Source organism: Urocampus carinirostris, chromosome 12 (assembly GCF_059441175.1).
Source record: "Urocampus carinirostris isolate Australia breed hairy pipefish chromosome 12, RoL_Ucar_1.0, whole genome shotgun sequence".
NCBI classification, from domain to species: Eukaryota; Metazoa; Chordata; class Actinopteri; order Syngnathiformes; family Syngnathidae; genus Urocampus; species Urocampus carinirostris.
The window spans coordinates 36601530-36628100 of record NC_142360.1 but is presented as its reverse complement, the minus strand read 5'-3'; the positions used below and the strand labels follow the sequence as shown (position 1 = coordinate 36628100).

Sequence of the window (26571 nt, the reverse complement as noted above, 5' to 3'; positions counted from 1 at the left end):
AGAAATTTTGGCAAACATAATATATATTTTTTGGTCATACTAAAATAGATCCATCCATTATCTGTGCCGCTTTTCCTCAGTATGGTCATAGGGCAGGGGTCGGGAACCTATGGCTCGCGAGCCATATATGGCTCTTTCTATGAATATCTATGGCTCAGAGACAAATTTGATTGCATGCAAAATATCTTCATATTGTTCGAAACTTGAGTTGTTCATCCTATTCAGGTACACGCAAATCCAATCCAAAGCTAAGTAACTGATGTTACTTCGCAGTATATATAGGGCACGTTTTTCACTACAATTTACAGTCAAGGTGTCACACAATAAAGGGGGGGAAAAACTCGTTTTGGCTGTACAACGCTAAAGAATCCTTTATATAAAAGTTCACTATATAATCTGTGTTCAGTGTTCAGATACCTTATGATGAATCCACAGAACCCACTGTAAATACGCCAAAACACCGGAAGAGAACTTAAAGTGATTTGATTGGGTGAGTGGGAGGGATGGGTGGAGCCATGCAAAAAGCGCAAGCACTCCCTCCCATCTCTCGCCCTACGCCATCTGCGCCAAAAGTGAGCTCATCAGGCTCCCTATTTGCAGAATGTTGTGACGTTTTTACACAATAACTGCTTGCATCTGGTTTTGAAACCAGTATGTATGAAAAAAAGGGTCAAAAGGAGTTTAACCGATCTTGAGTAATTGCAAGAAAGAGACAAGTTTAAAGTGGCATGTTTGTTGATTTTGGGACAGGGGCTCTGGCATTATTCTCTTTTCATATTTTTTATCAAATCATCAAAAATAAATGTGCTGAAGACTAAGCTTTTGTCTGGGGTGCGGGTTTAGCAATTTTGTAAATTTGTCTCATAATATATGGTGTGGCTCTTTCCCAAAATAAAATTAATATTTTTTGCTTTTATGGCTCTTTGAGTCAAAAAGGTTCCCGGGCTCTGTCATAGGGGGTGCTGGAGCCCATTCCAGCCGTATTCAGGCAGTGGGCAGGGGACACCCTGAACTGGTTGCCAGCCAGTCTCAGGGCACAGAGAGACAGACAACTCACTGTCTGATGCACACCAATTAACCTGACAAGCATGTTTTTGAAATGTGGGAGGAAACCGGAGTACCCGGAAGAAACCCACGCAAGCATAGGGACAACATGCAAACTCTGCACAGGAAGGCTGGTTCGTCGATTTGATCCCATGACCTCAGAACCGTGCCGCGGACGTGCTAACCACTCTGCCGCAGTAAAATATATACTGTATATACGGAAACTAGAGCAAGCATCTGCCATCTGTCTCATTATTTTTCTCATTTTAATTGAAAAACAAGGAATAATATTGTGACGTAAGAAAAATATTAAAATGAGTAAAAACTAACATTAAATGATTAACTTTTCTCCAACCGTCTCTCTCCTATTTGCTTTTTCCTTCTCTCTCTCGCTCTCAAATTCTCTTTGGTCCTCTATTTTTCCTCATTCCTCTCTTTGACGCACGCTTTCCCATCCATTTTTCTCCCTCTCACTAATCTACTAGACCGGCCCCTGGGAGAGTATTTTTTCCTGCCCTGTGTCCCCTAAACTCAAACGAGTTCAACACCCCTGGTTTCAGACATTTTCAAAACTTGACTTGAAAATTTGGGGGAATGATTACACCATATAAAAAGTCGCTGTAGGCTGCAGGCGTACCTAAGATCGTGAGCTGTGAGAGTATGCACAGAAGGAAGGATTTACACTCAATCCACATAATGCCGAGCAAAATGTGTGAAAATCCGACGCCATCTGTCTGTCGCCTGTCTTTTTTTTGGTGGCGCGCCTAATGCAGGTAAATTGCTTTCAAAAGCAGTGAAGCCGCAAACACTTAAAGTAAACCGTCCGCCTTTACGGCTTTAAGCCGTTTGGCAAACTTGAGTGTGAGATGAGAGGGAGAATGTATGGAAGAGGACGGGGGAGAAAATCTGTGAGGAAAGAATACACAGCAGGTGGGCGGGCAGGTGCTTGGCAGCAAAGGCGTTCAGGTGGAGACGGAGCGCAGATGCAGGCGGGATCTGTGCGTGTCACGATCCACATGGCGTGGGGATAATGGATTTGGAGTGTGTTGAGAGGAAAAGATGGAGAAAGGAGATGGTGTCAGAGAAGCAGGTGAGTGTGAAAATGTATGAGCATGAGAGTATTCAAATTGACGGAATAGAAATGCAGGTGGGCAGCACGGCGGCGCAGTGGTTAGCTCTTGTGCAGCACAGTTCATGTCATCGGAACCTACTGCGTGGGTTCAAATCCAGCTCCAGACTTCCTGTGCGGAGTTTGTATGTTCTCCCCGTGCTTGCGTGGGTTTCCTCCGGGCACTCCGGTTTCCTCCCACGTTCCAAAGACATGCATTTCAGGTGAATTGGCCGGTCCAAATTGTCCCTAGGTGTGAATGAGCGAATGAGTTGTCTGTCCCCGTGTGCCCTGCGATTGGCTGGCAACCAGTTGAGGGTGTCCCCTGCCCACTGCCCGGAGATGGCTGGGATGGGCTCCAGCCCCCCGCAACCCTAATGAGGATAAGCGGTACGGCTAATGAGATGAGATGAGAAATACAGGTATCAAATGGGACAAATAGCGTAAAAAGAATAAAAAGTGAAATACAAAAAAGGTGAGAGAATTAGAACATAATAAACAAAAAGAAAAAGATAGTGAGAGAGCAAATGAGAAAGTAAAAGTGTTGGAAAGTTGAGAAAAAGAGGGTAGTGGGAATGGCAGATAAATGAAAAAAGGAGAGAGAAATTAATGACAGAAAGCAAAGAGGCAAGATAGATTGGCAAGGAAGTGAGGGAATGCAAGAGAGGAGTTTGAGTACAGTACAGTATGACAGAAGATGAAAGAGAAAAACAAGGATAAAAGAAAGAATAAGATGTGTGAGAGCTACATAAAAATGAGAGTATTGAAGTGTAGAGGGAATGACAGATGCGAGGCTGTGAGGAAGTGAACTAATGATAGCGATGGAGAAGAATTGGAAAACAAGTGAGATAAAGCAAGAGACAAAACTGTGTGAGAGAAGTTCAAAGACAAAAGTAGTAAAAGAGAGCGTGAGGAAGGATGACAGCAAAGAACGAAGAAAAAAAAGATGAATGAAAGGTTGAAGAGAATGGGGGGATGAGAGAGAGTGAGGAATGAAAGAAAGGGATGAGAGAAAGAAATGAGGAAGAGCACGGGATGAGATGTGAGATAGTGAGAGAGGAGCAGAAAGAGGGTTTAGAGATGTTAAGAGATGAGGCAGAGGGATGCAAAAAGAAAAAGGGGTGAGAGGCGTTCATAAATGAGACAGAAGGATGAGAGATGGAGAGAGAAGGGGTGAGGGTTAAGAGATGAGAGAGAGAGGGATGAATAGAAATGAGAGGAATAGCAAGGGATGAGATTTGAGAGAATGGGGTAGAAAGGGTGAGAGGGAGCAAAACGGGGGGGTGGGAGTGGTAAAGAGATGAGGGAGAGAAAGGGGTGTAATCGCGTTCATAAATGAGACAGGGGGATTAGAGATGGAGAGAGGGGGTGAGAAAGAGGTTAAAAGATGAGAAAGAGAGAGAGAGATGACATAGGGGTTAAAAGAAGAGACAGAGGGATGAGGGACGGAGGGATATGAGATAGTGAGAGGAATGAGGGGGTAAAAGATGAGGGGGAGGGAGGAGTATGAGATGAGAGAAAGTGAGGCATGAAAGAGGGATGAGAGGATTGATGATAGAAGAAAGCGAATAAGAGTACAAAAAGGAAATGGATGAAAGAGAAAAGCTGAGGGAAGATGGAAATGAGTGGTATATCTGTGGGAAAGAATGTGAAAGAAAGAAGAGTGAAAGATTTGCAGATGAACAAGAATAGTAGAGAAAGGAAATAGAATAAAACAGAATTTTGAAGAATGGGTGAAGGAGAAAGAATAACGGAGCGAGAAATGAGAATGCCAGAGGAAGAATGAGATAAACTGAATGCAAGAGCTAATAAGAGGAAAGAGAAAATTGGGGAGAAATGACAATTATTGGAGAGAATTAAAGAACCAAATTAAAGTATGAGAAACACAATTGATAAATGAGAGAAAGGGAGTCAAAGAAAACAAAAAAAAATATGCAAAACCGTGTAATATCTCACTAAAAAGGAATATCTCCATCCAGTCCGGAGAGAGCCGACACGTCGCTATGACAACAATGGGCATCGCCATAGAGTCCCATATGTGTTCGTTATTATTCCAAGATATTCGTTGAGCATTTCAAATATCTACATGTGATCTTCTTCAAACATACGCATGTAGACATTCGGGAGTGGATGCCTGAATGCTATGCAACGACAGCATGGCTCCAACCCAGAAAAGGACAGAGAAACAGGAAAACGAAAGGCATCCCCCACTGCCCCCACTTTTGAAGATAAATTTTATTATATGTAGCTGTAAATGCAGCTAAAGAAAACAATGAGGTGAATCTAAGTCTATATGTTGGTGATGATGGTGAAAACTAAAAAACTAAATATACAATCGCAGAGAGATAACTTTTAATAAGAACAAAAAACAGACATACCTGCACAACTCATAGTTAGGGCAGACAAGTGGAAGCTTGAGGTACTCAAATAGGTACCACCGTATACAGGGTTGGGTAGGGTTACTTTAACTTGATTACTTTTGGATTACTCCAATATCAAATATGCTCATAAGACAAAATAAACTAAATATGAATAAAATGATGACTCACAACACGTGGTAAGCTTTCTCTCCTGGCTTTGATCTCTTTGATCTCAGGCAAAACTAACATAAAATGCGACAGAAACAAAATGAAAATAAATCCAAACAGCTTGCCAACATCATTTTTGCCGTTCCATGTATTCCGTTACTCCCCAAGCCTGCACAAAATGTAGTCATTTTATTCATATTTAGTTTTTTTTGTCTTTTATTAGCATATTTGGTATTGGAGTAATCCAAAAGTAATTGAAAGTAATGCAGTTAAAGTAAGACCTACCCAACCCCGACTGTATATAGAAGCTCATTAAACAATGTATATTCACTGTTGAGACACTTTCTGAAAACCCAGAGAACAAACTGTAAACACTAGAATACACCAGCCAATCACAAAACAACTATTTGGGTTAGCGGTAGAGATGGGCAATTTTCTGCACACATAGCAACCCCCTCTCTCTCTAGCCCAGTGCCCCCTGCACCAGGTATGTCTCTTTGCACGAGTGAATCTGACATGGAGATAAAATTCTCTATTTTAACGCATTAACGGCATTAGTGCAACATCTTGTTTCGACCACTAGCAGCAGGAGCACTGTAGCGCTTCTCTACCTTTACGCCTTGTAAGAAGGAATGTCATCAGGATTCTTTGTTTCTCAGCCAATGAGATGCATCAGAATACACATGCGAGTGCGGCGTCTTCCTTCAACCATTTCCTGGATATTTTTTCAAGCATCGTGTGTGCAAGTTATTAAAAAATGATGAGTGTTAAACGACGCGCTTGAGGACTTTTAAGACAATTTTTTGTAGATTTCTTAAAAATATAGAGGACAATGGCAACTCATTTCCCAAGGTTACAACTGCGCCCACGTAACTTAGGTAAAGGTAAATACATTTGTATCCTTTTCGTTTGCAGTATTTTGTGACATTTTTACAGAAGAACTCTGCTTGCAGCCTTTTTTCTAAACCATTATTCAGGACAAAAAAGACTTATAGATCTAAAGTAACTGCGGAAGATAGAGAAAATGTAAGTTGTTTATTTGTTGAAATGGGACAGAGGCTCTGGCATTATATTTTTATATGTTTTGTCAAATCATCAAACAAAACACAGTAAAATAAAAGGCGCTGAAGAATTAGCTTTTGTCTGAAGAGCGAATTTAGCGGTTTTGTTAAATTTTGTCTTTAGAAGCTGGACATGGTGTGACCAGAATATAATTTTTTTTGCTTTAATGGCTCTTTGACTAAAAATGGACCCCCGAGATACCTTCTTAGTAGACACCGAGTCACTGGAGATGTAGGCGGTCGGCGCTCCTAGTGGGAAACGAGGGGCGAGGGGGCTCGGGTTTCTGAGATGCCCGCTATCATCAAAGTTCAGCGTATAATTACGAGCTCACAAATGTCAGATTCTTATTACACGGACAGGATTCCGCTCCAAAAACAAATGCCATCTGGCTGCTCGCGTCAAAGCAAAGGTGAGACGAAGCAAAAGATTCAATCCGAAAGAAGGAAAATAGCAGGGAAAAATGTCTCGGGGTAATTAAAGTGGGGATGTTGAGGACCGTTCTGACAAATGCGGCGGGGACACCTTGCGTTTTTCGCAATTATCGTCATTCTAAACAATGCTGTGTAATTAGTCTACAACCACATTAGGCGTGGAAGTCTAGGATAAAGATGATTTTTGTTTTTTAAAGAAATAAGATTAAAGGAACATAAGGAGATGCAATCTTGACACGGTAGAGCTTGTATTGTGGCCCGAGTTGTAAGTGCATCAAAAAAGCAGCAACATTTTGCAAAAATTAGAAAGAAAATATGTATACAGACGCTGCCCTAATTTCGAACGATGATCGTTCGTAAGTTGAATGTGTTCATAAGTTGCTTTAGTGCTATATTTTGTATAGAATGCATGTTTATGGTTTATATAAGTATGTTTAAGGTTTGTATAAGTAACCTGTATTGTTTTGTACTCAAAAATAAACATTTCATAAAATAATATGCTCTCTAAAAGGTAAATAAAGTGAAGTTTAACCTACCCTTTTCCTCTGCGGGAAAAAGTGGCCAAAAAAAAGCAATCCAACCATTTTCTCAACCACATCAAGCTTCCTTATTCCACTTTCATTTCAAACGAAACGGCTAGCATCCTCTTTACACCTACCATATTGAATGGATGCACGAAATATGAAACAAAAAATATCAAAGTTCTTGGAGCCACAGTATAGTATGTTTACACACGAACTGAGGCTGTGACAGGAAGAAGAAGTCGGTGGATGCTGGGTAGCAGCGGAAAGAGGAACTACAGTACAGATGCTCCCCTACTTACGAACATTCGAGTTACACATGCACATAATTGCATTTGAATGGATGGTTTTATTGTGATTTCCAAAAGTAAAAAAAATTGGAGGGCTTCTACTCTGAGTCGGAGAGCAATTTAGAGAGCAGCTGGCTAGGTGCGCCCTTGCATCAGGTGTCCTTGATTTGAGCCAAGTCTACACTATGATTAAAATAAGATTCGCAAATGTAGGGGGTTTCCCACAAGTTGTTGCACCAGGTCATTTATTTCATGGTTAATGGATCTGGCCTTGCTGAAATAAAGGCACGGCAGTGGTAGATTGTGGGGGTTGTTAGCTTAGCCGTAGCAGTAGGCTGGACCTGCAGTCTCACTTTAGCTCCCTCTCTCTCTCTCAACAAAGCCCAAGTTTATTCCCGGACCCGATAAAATCCGTGGTGATCAGCAGTTTCTCTGTGCTCCTCTGATTTTCCTCAGTGTCAGATTTAATTGCTAAATTTATTTTCAATGTAACAAGCCGCTAAAAGCCAGCTCTGTGATTTTATTTGGATTTTGAGACGGACTATCCAATGAAACGAGACAAGTCAATTAAGAATCTACGAAGAAGTGAACCAGCGACAACAGAAGCGCAAAATAGCGAGGGGCAGTGTTCCCTGTAAGCTGCGCGCGTGCGCAATTGCGCACTGCTCGCACATTCTCGGCGCACAAGAAAATCTAGCCAGCGCACAAAAATCAGGGCTCAAAATTACTTAAGAAGCGACTCAAGTCAAAGTTACAGTGCATGAAGGTAAAAATACAGGGGTTCCCCTGACGTTGTGTCCTAAATGCGGTATTTTGTAGTTGAACGAAGTTGAGTAAAGTTAGTAGAGTATGTCGAGAACCGGCTTCTTCGGCTCGGCTCACTAAAAAGGGTCCTAAATGGCTCTTCAGGTTGTTTTTACTTCTTTAATCCCAACATGACCAAATATTAAGTAAAATTATGCACAAAATGACTTAAAGGATGGGGGGAATAGAACAAAAAAGAAAAAAATACCAAAATGAAAAAGTAGGGAAAAGCTGAGAAAAAAAACAAAAGGAAGAGGAAAAAAAAGAAGGAAAAATTTAGAAAAAAAGCCAGAAAAAAAGAAAAAGAAAAAAAAAAGTAAATAGAGAACAAAAAGAAAAAAGTAACAGCTTGGAAAAAATAAACACAACGAGATTTTTTTAGAGGAATTAAAAAAAAAAATAGAAAAAAACACCGAAAAAAGAAGAAAAAGTTAGTGTTGCATTCAAATAATTTCCAATGATATCAAGTGAATCTTGTTGCCAACATTGTACTTCCACTCAAAAATGTGATTAAGTACAGTTCTGTATCTTACACCCGACTAAATAAACCCCCAAAAAAGTTAATATTATGCGACAAAATATATCAGGAAATAAAAAGAAATGGATATCTTGTGAAAAAATTGTAAGAACAAACGACGTGTGTAGGCCGTATAACTTTTGCAATTGTACATGAGTCAATTCCTTCAAAAGAGAAAAATAATTTTGCATTGCCGGAAACTCAGCAACATGTAACTTGATGTCAAGTTTTGGATATGTTTGATCAATAATTATCTTGCCACACTTGGGATTATGGTGGCTCACTGTTGTTTCAAGCGTTGCTCACCGACTTTGTGTGAACGCTCAGACCCGTAAGGAAAATTACAGGGAACATTGGCGAGGGGTCTCTGTATTCTGTTTCCCATTGGAGTATCTCCTGCATGTAAACAGTCATTTATGCATTTGAGAATTCACAAGACTCCACGGTCTCAATCTATTTTTTGTTTTGCTTGTCCCCGTCGATCTCAATCGAGTCTATCGTTGCTGCATGTCTGACAGACGCCCTTAAGCGGTTTTGTTGTTTCAGTTTCTGACAAGACTGGATGGTGTAAAACTGCTGGCGTTGATCCGTGATAAGAAGTGAGAAAAGGTCATTCTGATCAATGCAAATCTCATGCAGTGCGGAATGAATCTCACTGGTCTCCTGCCTCCGTTTTACGGACTATCGACATAAACAAAACATGTCAGTTCAAGTTGGTCTTTGGTTGAGTCATTCCATCACCAGGATTTGAGTGAGTGCTGATGTAACCAAATGTGTCAGCCTCTCTGTCCTCTGCTGGGACGAGGCCCCGGGCATCCTCTGACCAGCCTCTCTATGATGTGGGTATGTGCTTTATAAGGCACAACTGTACTTTTTACATGGCTTGAATCTGCATGATAGACTCTGGTGAATTCCTTCAGTGCCATGGACGGCGAGACGTTATTTGCAATAAATCTTTCACAGCCATTCAAATCAAATTAAAATGCATTTGTCTAGCAGTTTTCAACCTCAAAGTCCTAAGTATCGTATTTTCCGCACTATAAGGCGCACCTAAAAGCCTTTATTTTTTTCAAAAGCTGACCATGCGCCTTATAATACAGTGCGCCTTATATATGGATCAATATTAAGTCGCAAAGTCTTGCAACTAAAGCAAGCAGCCGCCGACTAAATTTTCCCCCGAAGGCGAAGTCGTCCGCGGTGTATGCTGGGATTTATATACCGGCGTTTCATTTCCTAACCAATGTGTCAATCATCATTGGAATCAGTCACTATTGGCTAAAGTTATTCGGAGGTAAAGGGGGCGGATCTGTTTTATCATTTACAGGCTCGCATAGGCTAAAGGGGCGAAACAAAGCCTGCGATTGGCCGAAAAAGATGAATGTGAATCACACGTTGGGTTGCACTAGGGCATAGAGAAAACATTTTTTACTATTCTGTATTTGTAAATACTTTACTCTCCTGGATTTACTACACTCACGGTTGTAAGAAGACCATGGTTACGTATCATTATTGAACGTGATGGCTGCAAGAGAACTTAGGTAACTAATGCGGCTTTATATTTCCCCGGTATCTTGTTTTAGAACGATCTTGATGTTTCTGTGATGAGTCTATTTTTAAACTAAATTCAATTCAAAGTGTTTATTGTCATATGCACAGTAAAGAACCCCGTTTCTCTGCACAATAAAATTCTTACTTTGCTGTCCAAACAGTTGCCAGCAAAAAATAAACTGGAAACTAAGAAATGTTCGGCATTTCTTGAATCCCAAGACTTTAACCTTCCGAATGATATTTGGATCGATGCATTCGAGTGATTGGTGACATCGTACAGACACTGTTTCCGTACATGTCTGAGACACGTATTTGCTTCTTTGCAAGCTTTCGGAATGTTAAGGTGGTAATAAGTTTGACTGAACTATCTGACTGTTTTGTCGACGTTCCCATTGTAGCACCTTATAATCCGGTGCGCCTTATGTATGCAAAATACAAGACCAAAAACCATTTTTGGGGGTGCGCCCTATAACCCGGTGCGCCTTATAGAACGGAAAATACGGTAACTTTTCATTTACAATAAAAACAAGAAGCTGTGCTATCTCCCAGCATGACGCTCAGCAATCTGCAGCCCAAGAACCCAGCCCTAGTGGCTTCTTGGACCTCTTTCAGAAATGTATGAAAGTGGAAAACTATGGGGGAGGGAAATATATATATATACAGATATCCCTTGGTTTTCACAGTTAATGGGGACCATAACCACCCGCGAAATATGAAAACCTTCCACGCAAGGTTGCACCTTCACAGAATCCCATAAAAAGGTTAAACGTACCTCGAGATGACGCGATTACCGACTAAGAATATACAAATGATAATACACATCACATAAGAGAAGTTGATTGCATTGTTTTATTGTCATCATACAAAGGTAAAACCAAATTAGAGGGCTTCTCCTTTCAGTATACGAAATCAATCTAAAAACCGTCTGGCTAGCTCCGTGCTAGCATCGGGTGTTTTTGAATTGAGCCAATCCTCCGCAATGATCGAAATATAAGAGTTACGAATGTAGCCGTTTCCCACAGGTTGTAGCTCCAGATCGTCCGTTGCACGCCTAACGGATCTGGCATTGGGAACTAACCGGGCTCCACAAAGTTAGCTTGTGAGGGTTGTTAGCTTAGCTGTAGCAGCAGGCCGAATCTGCAGGACCGCTATTGCCTTCTCTCCAACGCAACCCCAGTCGCTTCTATAACCCGAATACAGGCCAGAGCACCATTTCGTTGCGCTCTTCTGACCTACCTCAGAGTCAGATTTTAATTGGTTAATTTATTTTTAATGTAACGAGCCTCTAAATGCTAGCGGACGCTATCATTACCAGTTTGTTTTGATTTGGAGACATTGACTAGCATTAACCAGCCTGTTACAGTCATGCATGCAGTCAGTAACGCCCACCAAATACACACGCATACGATATGCCCTGTGCAGAATCTGCTAGTTGCTCTCTCTGACCACAATGAACGATACGTTGATAAAGGACAAAAATCCACGAAGGAGTGAACCAGCGATAACAGATTATTTTGTGATTGTTTTCTGTAGGAGCAAAAACATGACAAAATAATTCTAAAAATTTTCCAAGGCTTTAAATATAGTTTGAATAAATACTAAATAACTAATGTATGATATTCATTTTCTTCTAATCTAAAAATAGGTTTATGTAAGGCTTTTATTTTTTTCGGCTCCGGGCATATTCAGAGGATGGCAACCCCTAAACAGAAAACTGTTTTGGGGTTGCCATCCTCTGAGTCAGCCAACCACAACCTACCAAAGAGCTCTGAATTTTAGAGGAAACCTCTATATAACTGAAACACATACTTGAGAAATAGTAGATAAATGTTCTACAGTAAAAGGTTGAAAGTCAAAATATTCCACTTAAATGAAACCATCAATTAAATATACTACAAGTGTCCTATCAAAAATATCAAAGGGTCTCTGAAGACCTGATATCCTCGGGCAGACTTCCATATGAACAGGCCAAAGTGTTTGAATGCTGCCTGGCCATAGGTTTTGGTCCTCATCCAAGGAGCAGTTATCAAACTGCTGCCAGAGTCCCTCAAGGACCACAAGGGTTGATATAATACGGGAGACTGGTGAGCAGGGAATTATAGTAATCTAAACTAGAAGATATAAAAACATGTATCAGCACCTCTGTGTTTGCCTTAGGACAGTCATAGGCTGATATAAGACGGATACAATGGCCCGAGACCTCTAAAACATTTAAAAACTAGTAAAAGAACCATAAATTAAATTCTGACTTTAAAACTGGTGTAATGTGATCCTACCCCAAGGCCCTCATAAGCATCCGCGCTGCTGAATCCTTGCAATAGCTGCAGGCTTGCCAATTTATTTGGGGGAAGACAGGAGATCAGGGAATTACAATAATCTAATTGAGAGGAGATGAAGACATGTATCGGCGCCTATGTGTTTGCCTGAGAAAGACTTCCATAGCCATGTATGAGTTAACGGGTATCTATAGCAAGTGTGATTGTCTTTCTTTGTATAACCAACCCCCCCACCCCAGACAGCTTGGCTTGCATTTTCAGTCACTGACTAATAATCACCAGAGTAAATTGCAAATGAGCGCCTGAGGTGAAGTGCGTTATAGGAGTTGTTTAACCATCTAAAACGGGAGCAGAAGATCATTTCAAAAGAGTCTTTCTTTGCTCGTTGTATCATTTCTGACTTGTCGGCTCATTGAAAGCATTCGTCCACAGTTCCTGTCCCTTGACTCGGAGGCGGGAGATTCTGACAGCCATTCAACGATTTTGATGCACGCTTCTGCGGTTATTTTGGGCGGCTTGTACATTTGAAGGCATGTGCAAACATCAATGCAACATCCAAAGGACAAATTAGATATTTTATGTTTCTCAGCTGGGATGCTTCCACAGATATATAGACTGACGCGCTTTGATCTACGGCCTTTTGCCCTTTAGCTATTTGCGAGGCGTAAACGGAGGACTTCACACTCCTGCTGTGCTCGTCTGGTTTGTGATGTAACCAAAGTGAGTGATGTTGTTTTGATCGCTGCATGTATTCAGGAAGTCTGCAAAATTGACATTCCAATTTTCAGGGAAAGCTCATCAGGGATATTCGCGCTTTTTGTGTAATCTGCAACTAATTTTGTTCTCTCTATGTTGTCTTCTTAGATGTTTGGCCCACTGCTTGTAGTTGGGTGAAAGGAGAAGTGGTGCCATGGGGACCAACCTCAGACAAGATGTGGGTCGGCTTGTGCCCTTCTCCATCCTGCTGGTGATGCTCAATGTGTGGCCCAACCGTGGTCAAATATGTCCTCAACGTTGCGAGTGTGTCTCCAAGCTTAGGTCAGTCTCCTGCCCCGGTAAGCGACTGTCTTCCCTGCCTGATGGCATCCCAGTGGACACCCGGATCCTGGACCTCAGTTCCAATAAGCTGCGCTGGGTGGAACATGGCGACCTACTGACCTTTCCTAACTTGGAGAAGCTGGATCTCAGCGAGAACATGATCAGTGTCCTGGAACCGAACACTTTTTCCAGTCTCCAAAACTTGCAGTCACTTTCTTTGAAGGGAAACCAGTTAAAATTGATCCCCATGGGGGCATTTTCACACCTTTTAAACCTCACCTCTCTAGACCTCAGCGGGAATAAGCTGGTGATTCTTTTGGACTTTACATTCCAAGACCTGAAGAACTTGAAAAAACTTGAAGTTGGAGATAACGATCTGGTGTATATTTCCAACAAAGCTTTCATGGGCCTGGTGGCGCTCAGCGAGTTGACCATCGAGAGGTGTAACTTGACTTCTGTTTCCAGTCAGTCTTTATCATACCTCTACAACTTGGTAACCTTACGCCTCCGCTACCTCAGCATCTCCATGTTGGAGGACCAGAACTTCCGCAAGCTTGGGAAACTGCGGGGCCTGGAGATTGATCATTGGCCCTTTTTGGAATACATATCCCCCCATAGCCTCCAAGGTCTCAACTTGTCGTGGTTGTCAATCACTCACACCAACATCACGTCTGTACCCACGTCAGCCCTGAGGAGCCTCGCCCACCTCACCAGCCTCAACCTCTCCTACAACCCTATTTCAGTCCTTGAGTCCTGGTCCCTGCGAGACCTCCTCCGTCTGAAGGAGTTGCATCTTGTCAACACCAGGTTGGTGACAGTGCAACCCTTTGCCATGGGAGGTCTCCGACAAATCCGTCTTCTAAACTTCTCCACTAACAATTTGGTAACTCTGGAAGAGGGAGCTTTCCAGTCAGTCAACACTCTGGAAACCCTCAGGTTGGACGGCAACCCTCTAGCCTGCGACTGCCGCTTGCTTTGGATTCTTCAGCGCAGGAAAACGCTAAATTTCGATGGCGCTTCTCCTGTGTGCATGACCCCTTTGGAAGTGCAAGGACGGGCTTTGGCCGCCTTCTCAGACTCTGCCCTCTTTGAGCACTTCACCTGCCAGAAGCCCAAAATCCGCAACAGGAAACTACAGCAGTTATCGGCCCGCGAGGGGCAGGTGGTTTCTTTTGTCTGCAGGGCAGAGGGCGAGCCCACACCCGTGATCTTCTGGATCTCTCCGCAGCGACGCCGGATCACCACGAAGAGTAGTGGCCGTTTGACGGTCTTAAAGGAAGGTACCTTGGAAATCAGGTACGCTCAAGTGATGGACACCGGAACCTACATCTGCATCGCCAGTAATGCCGGAGGGAACGATACGTACTTTGCCACGCTCACTGTTAGCGGGTTGCCGCTCGACGCCGCCCTCATGGGCAACCGCACTTACTACGCGGGGGACCTTAACGATACGAACCTCAACGACACCAGGGTTTTTCTGAAGTTCACTCTGGACCTGAAGACCATCCTCATCTCCACAGCCATGGGCTGTATTATGTTCCTGGGGGTGGTTCTCTTCTGTTTCATCTTGCTCTTTGTATGGAGTCGCGGGAGAGGACAACACAAAAATAATTTCTCCGTCGAGTACTCTTTCCGAAAGGTAGACGGGCCAGCCACCAGCGGAGGGCAAGGCGGTGCCCGCAAGTTCAACATGAAGATGATTTGATTCTCCTGGAGAGCCTTCACGTTTTCTATTGCTACAATGCTCATCCCCTGACAGGGAAATTAAGACACCTGAAGGATGACGGCCTCGCCTGAGATCACATCAGATGTGAATGTTGACAGGACACAATTCCCCACCACAGCACACATTTTCACACTTAATTGTATGGTGTTCCTTCCCTATTGCTGTTGTTAAATGTCAAGGACATTAATCAGATGCTCTTTGTGCTTGCAACATTTAACACATGGAGACATTTTGAAAAAAACAAACAAAAAAAAAAAAACAATCAGACTTCAGTCTTGGGAAACCGTCAACTTGTCAATGTCACATCCGAGCAAGTTTTGTTTAGGATTGTAGTGAAATTCTCACAGGAAAAAGCAATGATAGACAGCTGCTTTTGAAAACGCCAAATGTCCAGGTTTTAAACCACACGGTTTCGTCAACATCACCCGAAAGGGGTACTTGGTGCACCTTAAATAAGTGACTTTTCATAATTGACCTCAATATACTGTTTAATCAGGCAGTAGACCCCTGGGATATGACCTTAATCTGTTCTGAGGAGATCGCAAAGTGAACTTGCCATATAGCAGAGGATAGAAACCTATGGTAATGCGTAGATAATGCATTACGAATCAACTATACTCCAGATAAACACAATTAAATAACAAAATAGAATACTGAATAAAAATGACTACCTATGTGCAATATACATGTAGATAACTTGATAAATTCATATACAGTGGAACCTCGGTTCTCGACCATAATCCGTTCCAGAACCCTGTCCGAAAACCGATTTGTTCGATCACCGAAATCATTTTTCCCATTAAAAATAATGTAAATCGTTTTAATCCGTTCCAACACCCTGAATGTTTACCGTGAATGTTTAACGTTAACATAAAGCTAACCCGGGCTAATCGTACGTCCGCGTTATCGTAATCTTCCGTACGAAAGATTACGCTAACATGAACGTGTAAAAATAAAAAAATCAGGTCGTTTACAAGTCATTTAGCCCCCGGGTCTCCACAACAAGTGGTGAACGGTTCATTGGAAAGGGGGCTACGTTCCAACACCCTGAATGTTTACCGTAAACATAAAGCTAACCCAGGCTAATCGTACGTTTGCGTTATCGTCATCTTCCGTACGAAAGATTACGCTAACATGAACGTACGCACTCACGCATTACCGGCGTTCGAACTCCGATTTTTTGAAAGAACAGCGAAGCAAGAATTTCTCGAAATTTTTGGTCGGACTCCGATTTGTTCGAACTGAGAGGCGTTCGAAAACCGAGGTTCCAACTGTACATGTAAAGAATAATTAAATTGTATTTACCTTTTGATTAGACTTGGGCTGGTCAAGTGAAGTAGCTCGAGGATGCAGAAGGGGGCGGAAATGTCAGATTAAAATTATAAACGATTTTAAAACTTCCTCATTCGAGGATTGTCATGCCCTGAGGAGATTTCCTTTGTGTCATCGCCTCCTTGTTTCTATATTTTTATTAAATTACAAGGTTTGTTTCCGTTCCTATCGTATTTGCTTCTTCCTTTAGCCTCACTGCAAGCCTTGGGACTTTTAGCAGGTAAATGCAGTAAAAATTATATTGTAAAATCTTTACGAAGCACACAAAACTCTCAGATGTAAATAAGAGAGGAGGGCATTGTGGGAGGGAGTTCAGCTATAATAGCATATTGGCTGCTTCATCACACAAACCTATAGAAGACCGGCATCTGATTTGACATCAAACAGTAGCGTACAGGCCGCTTCGATTTGTAATTCTACTTACGAGCGAACCAAACATCTAAGAAGACAACATAGAGAGAAGAAAATTAGTTGCCGTAAAGAGGGGTGGAAGAAACATCTTATTCCACACCATAAAATGAAGATATCCTAAGGTGGGGTAGCCCTATCCTGGGGTTCACTTTAATATAAATTAGAAAAAAATAAAATACTGTGTTGTGAAAGTGTAGAGCACAAGTGTAAAGGCCGGACCAGGACTGCCAGTTTTAATCTGGCCCTTGAGACAATGTTGAGAAGCACAAGAAAAAAATGAGGTTCAATTTTAAATATGCCCACTTACTATTGACAAAGCCAGGCAGAATTTGCAAAGCAACTGGAGTTGTATTATTCTCTCTCACTTTTTCCCCCCTCTCCCTCTCTATTTCTGTCGTTATTCCTTTTTTCTCTTCTCTTTCTCCTTTACTCCATTCCTCACTGTCTTTTTTCTCTCGCTTTTTCTTTCTCTCTTCCTTTTTATCCATTCTTTCTCATCCTTTTTCCATTTATCTCTTTTTTGCACTCTTTCTCCTTAGCCTTCTTTTTTCCCCATTTTATTTCACTCTTTTCTCTAATATTTTTTCTCTCTCTTTAGTAGTTTCATTCCATCTTTTCTCTCTTCCTCTCTCTTGTGTTCTCTCCTTTCCTTCTCTCTTACGCCGTCTGCCTTGTATCTCTGTCTCCCACTCCCTTTCTCTAACCTATAATTTTTTTTCCCGAGCTAAAATGAGTTTGACACCACTGTTGTAGTGGGCCAGGGGCTCTAGCACCACCTAATGTCTAATTGTTGGAGAAACATCTTACCTTCTAGGACTTGGTTGATTGTCTTTAAAGGTTTCAACGTGTTGCTTGAAAGTGGCTTTGGATCTTCACCCAACCTAGTGTATTATAAAACACACACAAAAACTTTGTACGGTTATTTTGTGTATACAAGCAATAAGTAGACCCTATTTCATAGAAAGACGCCCCTAATGTACTACCCAAAGGAATTCTATCAACTTTAAAAAGAACATTGTGTATTAAACAGGGTTGGGTAGGATTACTTTAACTTGATTACTTTCAATTACTTTTGGATTACTCCAATACCAAATATGCTAATAAAAGACTAAAGAAACTACTGTAAATTCCGGACTATAGAGCGCACCTGATTATAAGCCGCACCCACCACATTTTAAGAGGATAACCGCTTTCGTACTTACACAAGCCGCACCTGTATACAAGCCGCATGCGCCCACAATAAAATATGTAACACAATCACGAAGTTCACCCAATTCCGACTTTGAGTCCCGCAATTGTGACTGGATATGAAGTAAACAATCACAAAATAATACCGGTAGTTAAGATATGACGCAGACCTGCAGAGTCCGGGTCCCGTTGAAAATAATCCAAGGGAAAAAAAAATGTATATTTCCAAAGGTAAGGGTGGGAAAAATATATACATCCACTATTGTCCGCTGCGTCCACAAACACGTCTCACCTTTACTCCACTTTCCCTCAGCCCCCGTTGTATTCGCCCGTGGAAAACATATCAGAATAAGTCTCTAAAATAAATACATTACAAAAATATACAGTTGCAAATACATATTATACATGGTTACACATATTTACAAAGAAAGACGGTACACCGAGAGAGTTTTCAAAGCTTTAATAATAATATTATAACTTTCATCCCAAACCGTGTCTGTGAAGGGTAGCAAAACGCTACTAGGAACACGCTCGCAACACAAGGAAACGGGTCTGTTTAAAATGAATACAGTACTTGTAAATATCATGGTAAACCGTGCTCATCTTCCTCCTTATAGCTGGCGTCATTAAAGTCGTCTTCCCCAGTATGGGAAAGAGACTTTGTCATATAGATGTCGTCCTACTCTCCTTTATTCAAAAACACGCCAGCTACACACTCGCATATATTCCACCGGTCTAAATCTTACCTGTTGTACTCAGGCGCCGTTGGCGGCTGTTAGAAAAAAAACACATAAATTGGCCGCATCACTGAATAAGCCGCAGGGTCTAACATTTGGGGAAAAAAGTAGCGGCTTATAGTCCGGAATTTACGGTACTATATGGTCAGGATTTTTTCATTCTGCTGCTACAGAAATACAATTGTTCTGCTCAATCAGTTGTACCTATCCTGGCAAGAGTTATACGGCGTATATTTTCATTTCCCTTCTTTATCAAATGAATCCCGTGTTTTGGAGGTCGCTGGTTCGCGCCTCGACCGAGACATACCTAATTGGTATAATGGCGGCGCCCTCTGGCTGCGGCTGCACCGACTCGCTACAACGGGTCAGGTGTATCGACATTTCGTTCCATGTACATTGTTACAAAGAATAACAATACAAAGGAAATTATTATTATTATTATGACGAGCAGGTTGTTGTGCACCGGGACTAAAGTGTTGTTTTGAACAAAACAACGGGAGCTCTGTGGATCGCAAACTTGTTTTTAGGATGCAAAGGGAACATGACTGGTACCTTTCCAGAAACTATTTACTACAAGGTATTGGAAATGGGCCCGTTATCTCAAAATTCTACACACCGATGTCCAAATTGTGTTTTTTTTTTGTAAAGAATAGCAGCAACAAAAGTGTTTTTTTGTGTAAATCATCTTTTAATACAGGGGGGAGTGCTGATATTAAAAGATGCCTATTGTGATGTTTTGTCTTTGCTATAAAAAATAACATTTTTCAGAAGTGTACATTCCTTCTAGGCTGAGTGATTAAAAGAATACTGTATACATATTTTTGCCAATCATACTTTATTTTTGGAGAATTTAGTGCAAACGCATTGGTTTTTTATGTCATGGCGCCTCACTGTGGCGCATGTGCAACATTACACATCAACTGGTATACCTTCCAGTTTTCTTTCTGTCATTCACGGATCCCTTAACTACCTGGATCGTTGGGGCATCACTTCATGTGGTGTGTTTTGGGCAAGTACAGCCTGGTGGCGGCCATCCCTCTCCAGGCCGCTTTTTGGAAAGAGGTTTGCTCCCCCAAATGAAACAATTAATATTTTGCAACCATGGCTGTGACCAACACAAATGCTGCAGCGATGCTTTTAACTAAGACAAAAAAGTTTGATCACATGACCCCGATTTTAGCTAACCTGCCTGCATTGGCTCCCTGTTAGCTTAAGGTGTGATTTGAAGGTTCTGTTGGTAGTATACAAAATCATGCATGGACTTGCTCCCTCATATCTTTCAGATTTAATTTCACACTATGCTCCAGTTCGGAGCCTTCGCTCTGAAAATGCTGGTCTACTAGTGATCCCAAGAGCCAAGAAGAACTCCGCAGGTTCGAGAGTGTTCTCCATTCGGGCCCCGGTGCTGTGGAATGCTCTTGCCCCTGAGATTCGATCTGCAACCTCGGTGGAAATGTTTAAATCTAAGCTTTAAAGACACTTCTATTCTACAGCGTATGAATAACCTATATTTTATGTTGACAATATCTCTGTAGTATAAGAAGAAGAATTATTCCCCCTATGTTTTGGTCCGGAGCCTTCGCTCTGAAAATGCTGGTCTGCTAGTGATCCCAAGAACCAAGAAGAAATCTGCAGGTTGGAGAGTGTTCTCCATTCGGGCCTCTGTGCTGTGGAATGCTCTGTCCCCTGAGAGTCGATCTGCAACCTCAGTAGAACTGTTACAATCTAGGCTTAAAACACACTTCTATTCTATAGTTTATGAATGACCTATATTTGATGTTGACAATATCTGTGTATTGTTTGTTATAGTATTTGAGTTTTTCCTTGCCCTCATGTAGGTTTTAGATCAGGGGATGGTGTCATAATAGTCTGTGGTTTGCAATAATCGGTGGTCTGTGCAGCCCTTTGAGACTCTTTGTGATTAAGGGCGTCACAAATAAACATGACTTGACTTACCACACGTGAGTGTGTCAAGCAGGTTTAATGATATTCAAAAGGGTAAAACTGAAAATACAGATATACACATATGACAATATGTATATTTTGTGTCTGTCAGCCATATAAAACAATGAAAACGTATCCCAAACCACAGACTGTTATGACACCATCCCCTGATCTAAAACCTACATGAGGGCAAGGAAAGACCCAAAAACCTCAACATGAAGAAAATTAAGAAACTTTCTGAAGAATAGAATAGAATAGTAGAATATATATTTGCTGGCAACCAGTTCAGGGTGTCCCGTGCCCACTGCCCGATGATTGCTGGGATGGGCTCCAGCACCCCCGCGACCCTACTGAGGATACGCGGTGTAGCTAATGAGATGATGATGATGAGAATAGAATATACCTTTATTGTAATTTTTAAAAAATGGGTTAACATATTTTGACAACGAAGTTGGGCATGCCACTCCAGTTTTACACCATCACAGTGAGGTAAGAGCAAAGAAGATAAAGGAACAGAGAAGATAAGGTTATAAAACAAGGGGGATAAGGCTATAGTTATAATTTACATGGTATTTACACAAGAAATGTCGGCATGGAAGGGAACGTAAATGAGAAAATCCCCCTTCCAGAATCATCAGGCTATATAAAACATTGCGAAACAGAACCGTCATGGTTTCCATGGCCAAAATTGGACTAGCGCAAATTTTGATAGGGTTAATGTTCCTTCTGAAGTGAAAATTATTCATCACTGTTGGATCTTTCTATTGTTTTCATTTTGTAATTTGTCATCAACAGGGTTGGGTAGGGTTACTTTAACTTGATTACTTTCAATTACTTTTGGATTACTCCAATACTTAATATGCTAATAAAAGACAAAAGAAACTAAATATGAATAAAATGACTAAATTTTGTGCAGGATGGGGAGTAACGGAATACATGGAACGGCAAAAATGATGTTGGCAAGCTGTTTGGATTTATTTTCATTTTGATTCTGTCGCATTTGATGTTCGTTTTGCCGGAGATCAAAGAGATCAAAGCCAGGAGGGAAAGCTTACCACGTGTTGTGAGTCATCATTCCATTCATATTTAGTTTCTTTTGTCTTTTATTAGCATATTTGGTATTGGAGTCATCCAAAAGTAATTGAAAGTAATCCAGTTAAAGTAACCCTACCCAACCCTGGTCATCAAGCATTTAATTTGACAGCTATTTCATTTTTGCGCCGTTTTGAGTCAGGCAGGTTATTGGACAACTAAGGGTCCTAAAAGTTTTGGCCCCGCTCAGTGCCTAGCTATGGCGTAACATCAACATTACCATTTGTATTATTTTGTTCACTGCTTTTTGAACAAAACATATAAACACAAAAAGTTTGTATCAAGTACAACATTTCATATTACTTGATTTCTGTTTTTCAGGCAAAATGCAAATTTAAGACTTTTTCTGCTGGAATTTAAAATAAAATCGATTTTAGATCTGTGAAAACAAGTTTAAATATTGAGTGTTTATTTATCTATATTTTGGGTCATGTTAGACAAGGTCCTTTTTGCGCCGTTTTGAGTCAGGCAGAGTATTGAACAGCTTAGGGTCCGAAATGAGTTGAGTTGGTTTTCCTTTAGTCATGTAGCACTCTAACTCAAAGTGCTGTGGGGTGACATAAAAAAAATCTGTTCCCTTACCTTCACAAATCCCACTTATTAAAGGGAGGATGTGTATTTTTTTTAACCACCAGATGTCGCTGTATCGTTTATTTCTAACGATAACGAGTGCTAAATAAGAATAAAGAAAAACAAAAAAGTGATCAAAAAAGCCAAATTTTTGTTTTAGGTTTTCCGTCCACCTTTTTTGGAGGTTTTGGGTAGCCCTGGCAACAAGATGGCGACCAATTACGTCAGCTCCCTCTAGTATATGGGTGGGCAAACTATGGCCCGCAGGCCACATGTGGCCCATCAGTCTTATTCATCTGGCCTGGCAATAAAATATATATATATATATATATATATATATATATATATATATATATATATATATATATATATATATATATATATATATTAGTAAATAAAGTACGACGAAAGAAATACTGCAAAAATACTAAAATCTTACAAAAAACTTACTACAAAAGTAAATATCAAATTCAGTGCTTAAAAACAGACACGTAATATGTTATATTACATTCATTCAAATACTATAAAAATACTACAAATATATAACTACAGTACAAAAATAATACGACGGAAATTTTGGAAAAATACTACAAAAATATCCAAAAATATAACTCTGGGAATATTGTAAAAATACAACCATGGAAATATTACGAAAATACTAGAGACATACTACAAAATATTATTATGGTCGTATTATAAAAATACAACAAAAATCCTATTTCGGAAATACCAAAAAATTACTACGGAAATACGACAAAAATACTAAAGAAATACACTTTGGAAATACTACAGAAATACTACAAAAGCACCAGTACAGTAATACTAGAATATAAAGATACTACTACAGAAATATTACAACAGAAATATTGAAGATACAACTATAATAATAAAAGACAAAAACTACAAACATATTACTGTGCTAATACTACAAAAACAAAGATACAATAACAGTACACAAATATACGACAGTAATATTACAAAATCCGATTGCAAAAATACTACAAAATACTGAAAAAATACAACTACAATAATACCACGAAAGCAAATAATGAATTTAATGCTTAAGACGAACCATATATATTATAAGTGTTTGAAAAAACAATTTTATGAAACTAATATATTGGAAAACAAATATAAATTTCTCTACCTGTGAGGATTTTTTGAATGCATGTTTATATGATAGTCCATGTATTTTTGCTTGTTATTTGAATCAATATTGTGAATTATTTATTTCACCACTAGGAAACGCTAAATAATAACTACTGTCCCTTTAATTTCTAATCAAAGAATTCATGTTAGGATTCTCTTTAATCAAAGAAAATGAAACATTCACCCACATTTGCTTCAAGAAGACGCGAGCCTCCAATCCGTATATTGCTACTCTGCTGCCCTCCTCTGCCAAGTTACTGTATTGCAACATACCATTTATTTTCATAGTTTTTTTTAAAATAAATTCATGATATAAATTCAAATTTTTAATTGTTTTTATTGTTGTTGTTGGAATCGTGAATTAAATGTTAAAACCGTTATGGTCCTAAATTTTACGTTCAAAAGACTTCCGGTGATTATTTAAAAAAAGGATTCAGTCTGTGGGTACCCCTAGCACATGACGTCACTCCCCTTCCCGGATGTCCAAGAGTTGACATTTTCTCTCAAGACCAGTAGGTGACGCTCTAACATAAATGTGCAAGATGAATGGAAGAGGAGTGAGCTCTAATGGTGGATTTTTACTGGGGAACTATTCATTTAAAGGGAATTGATATAACGGTTCTGATATAGATGAAAACAGAAATACCGATGTACAGTATCAGTAATTTAAAATCAAAATTGCATTTTCTTTTCCAACAGATTATTAGGCTTTACGCTAAACTCTTGTGTAAAGTAGACTACTTAAAACATCAAATTCCTCCTAAACAAAGCACTTTCCAACTATGTTGATGATGATGTAATTATTTATAGACATGAAAATTTCCTTTTCTGTGTACATCAACATGAACGTCTCCAAAAGTTCCGGAGATACTGAGCTTCTATTCTTTTCACAAATTTAAAGCAGAGAAGCTCTGCTCACATGCAACCTGAGTACAGGAAAGGCTCGACGGGAATTTATATGCCAGCCTTATGGCATGGTGGGCATCTGTGAGGAGGTTATATTGTGAAGGGACTTGCTTTTTTCGTCTTTTTCATTCATATTTTATTTTTTCTTTTCTTTTTCCCCAAGCTAATTTCGTCTTTTCCTTTTTTTCCTGCTTTTTCCTCCCTTTCTTTCAGTTTGCTCGTATTATTTTCATTCTTCTAGCTTTTAACCTATTGTTTCTTTCTTTATCATTGTTTCTTCTTTGTTCTCTCATTTTGCCTTTATTTTATTTATTTCACCTGTTGTTTCTTTTTTTATTTTATTTTTGTTATTTTTTTAGCATTATCTGTCCCCAGTGTTATTTTTTTGCATAATGTTACATAATATTTTAATATAGTGATAAAATCAACAAAAACATTAAGAAGAGGCTTTTGGGAGCCGAAGGAGCCGGCTCATTTTAGTGAGCTAGGCCGAAAGAGTTGCTTCTCAAAGAAGAGATGGAATTCCCATCACTAGGACCTTATTTGAGTGAGAGGAGCTACCTGGTAAAGGCAGTTAACTGCTAAATTCTGAAAACAGATTGGACAACACACAATGACACAGACAAAGATGCAAGATGTGTGAAGTGAATGATACCAGTCCTTACTTCAGTGTGTTTCTGTTTCTGTTCCTGGCTTTTTTGGCTACCTACCTACTTACTTACCTACCGATTTGCCTACTTCCCTGATTACCTACTTACCTACCTACTTATGTACTTACCTACATAACTGTATATCCACATACCTACTAAACTACTTACCTATTAAACTACCTGCATAACTAGAAACCCACATACCCCTATTACTTACTAAACTATTTCCTTACCTACCTACCTACCTACCTACCTACCTACCTACCTACCTACCTACCTACCTACCCTATTACCAACTAAACTACTTCCTTACCTACCTATCTGCCTACCTACCTAACAACCCACTTATTTATTTACCCACTTACCTAATTACCCCCAGTACTTACCTACCTACTTACTTATGTGCTTACGTACATAACTGTATACCCACATACCTACTTACTCATTAACGTACATACATAACTAGATACTCACATTCCTTATTACCTACCTACCTACCCACCTACCTGACTACCTACTTACCTACTTACTTAGGTACCTACTTAGGTACCTACTTACTTAAGATACCTACTTAAGTACCTACTTACTTACTTGCTTACTTACTTATTTACTTACTTACCTACTTAGGTACCTACTTACCTACTTAGGTACCTACTTACCTACTTAGGTACCTACTTACCTACTTACCTAAGTACCTACTTACCTACCTACTTAGGTACCTACTTACCTACTTACTTAGGTACCTACTTACCTACGTACCTACTTACCTACTTACTTAGGCACCTACTTACTTAGGTACCTACTTACTTAGGTACTTACTTACTGTAGGTACTTACTTGGGTACGTACTTACTTACTTAATTACCTACCTACCTACCTACCTACCTACCTACCTACCTACCTACCTACTTACCTACCTACCTACCTACCTACCTACTAGGTACTTACTTACTTACCTACTTACTTACCTACTTACCTAAGTAAGTAGGTACCTACTTACCTACTTAGGTACCTACTTACCTACTTACCTACTTACCTAAGTACCTACTTACCTACTTACTTAGGTACCTACTTACCTACCTACTTAGGTACCTACTTACCTACTTACTTACTCAGGGACCTACTTACTTAGGTACCTACTTACTTAGGTACTTACTTACTGAAGGTACTTACTTGGGTACCTACTTACTTACTTAATTACCTACCTACCTACCTACCTACCTACCTACCTACCTACCTACCTACCTACCTACCTACCTACCTACCTACTAGGTACGTACTTACTTACTTACTTAACTTACTTAACTTACTGACTTACTTGGGTACATGCAAACTTACCTAAAAACTCAAAATGTTCCTTTATGTTGTGCCACGAAAGAATAAATCATTCAAAAACATTACAACATCCACCTGCATTGTTTGCTTCAAGTTTATATTCTTTTTCCAAGGTTGATTTGCACTTTGCAATCCAAACACAGCTGCTAGTTAACAAGAGACCAAACACAATGCTTGTCTTTTACACGTATTATGCACCGGTAATTCGATCCATCTTCCTCATATCTTGTGATTCCGTCCATCCACCCACCAACACTCCCATGCAAATCCCGCTCCGTGTTATTTTTCCATATCAACCCTTGCTTTCGATTGTATCCTTTATCAAGAATAGGAGAACGCTGCTGCTTTTTTTGCAGAATGTTCCA

The 26571-nt window shown here is 40.1% G+C and overlaps 1 protein-coding gene across 3 annotated transcripts in view; it reads left to right on the top strand.

The window, feature by feature from the left end:
- lingo3a (leucine rich repeat and Ig domain containing 3a) overlaps positions 1-18826 on the top strand; it is a 133934-nt gene extending 115108 nt beyond the window's left edge. For all 3 annotated transcript variants that reach the window (XM_088349551.1, XM_088349550.1, XM_088349552.1), the window contains exon 3: positions 12994-18826. In XM_088349551.1, the coding sequence (XP_088205677.1) occupies positions 13040-14872 (1833 nt within the window). In that variant the 5' untranslated portion in view covers positions 12994-13039 and the 3' untranslated portion in view covers positions 14873-18826. The remainder of the gene's footprint in view (positions 1-12993) is intronic.
- The last annotated feature ends 7745 nt before the right edge of the window (positions 18827-26571 follow it).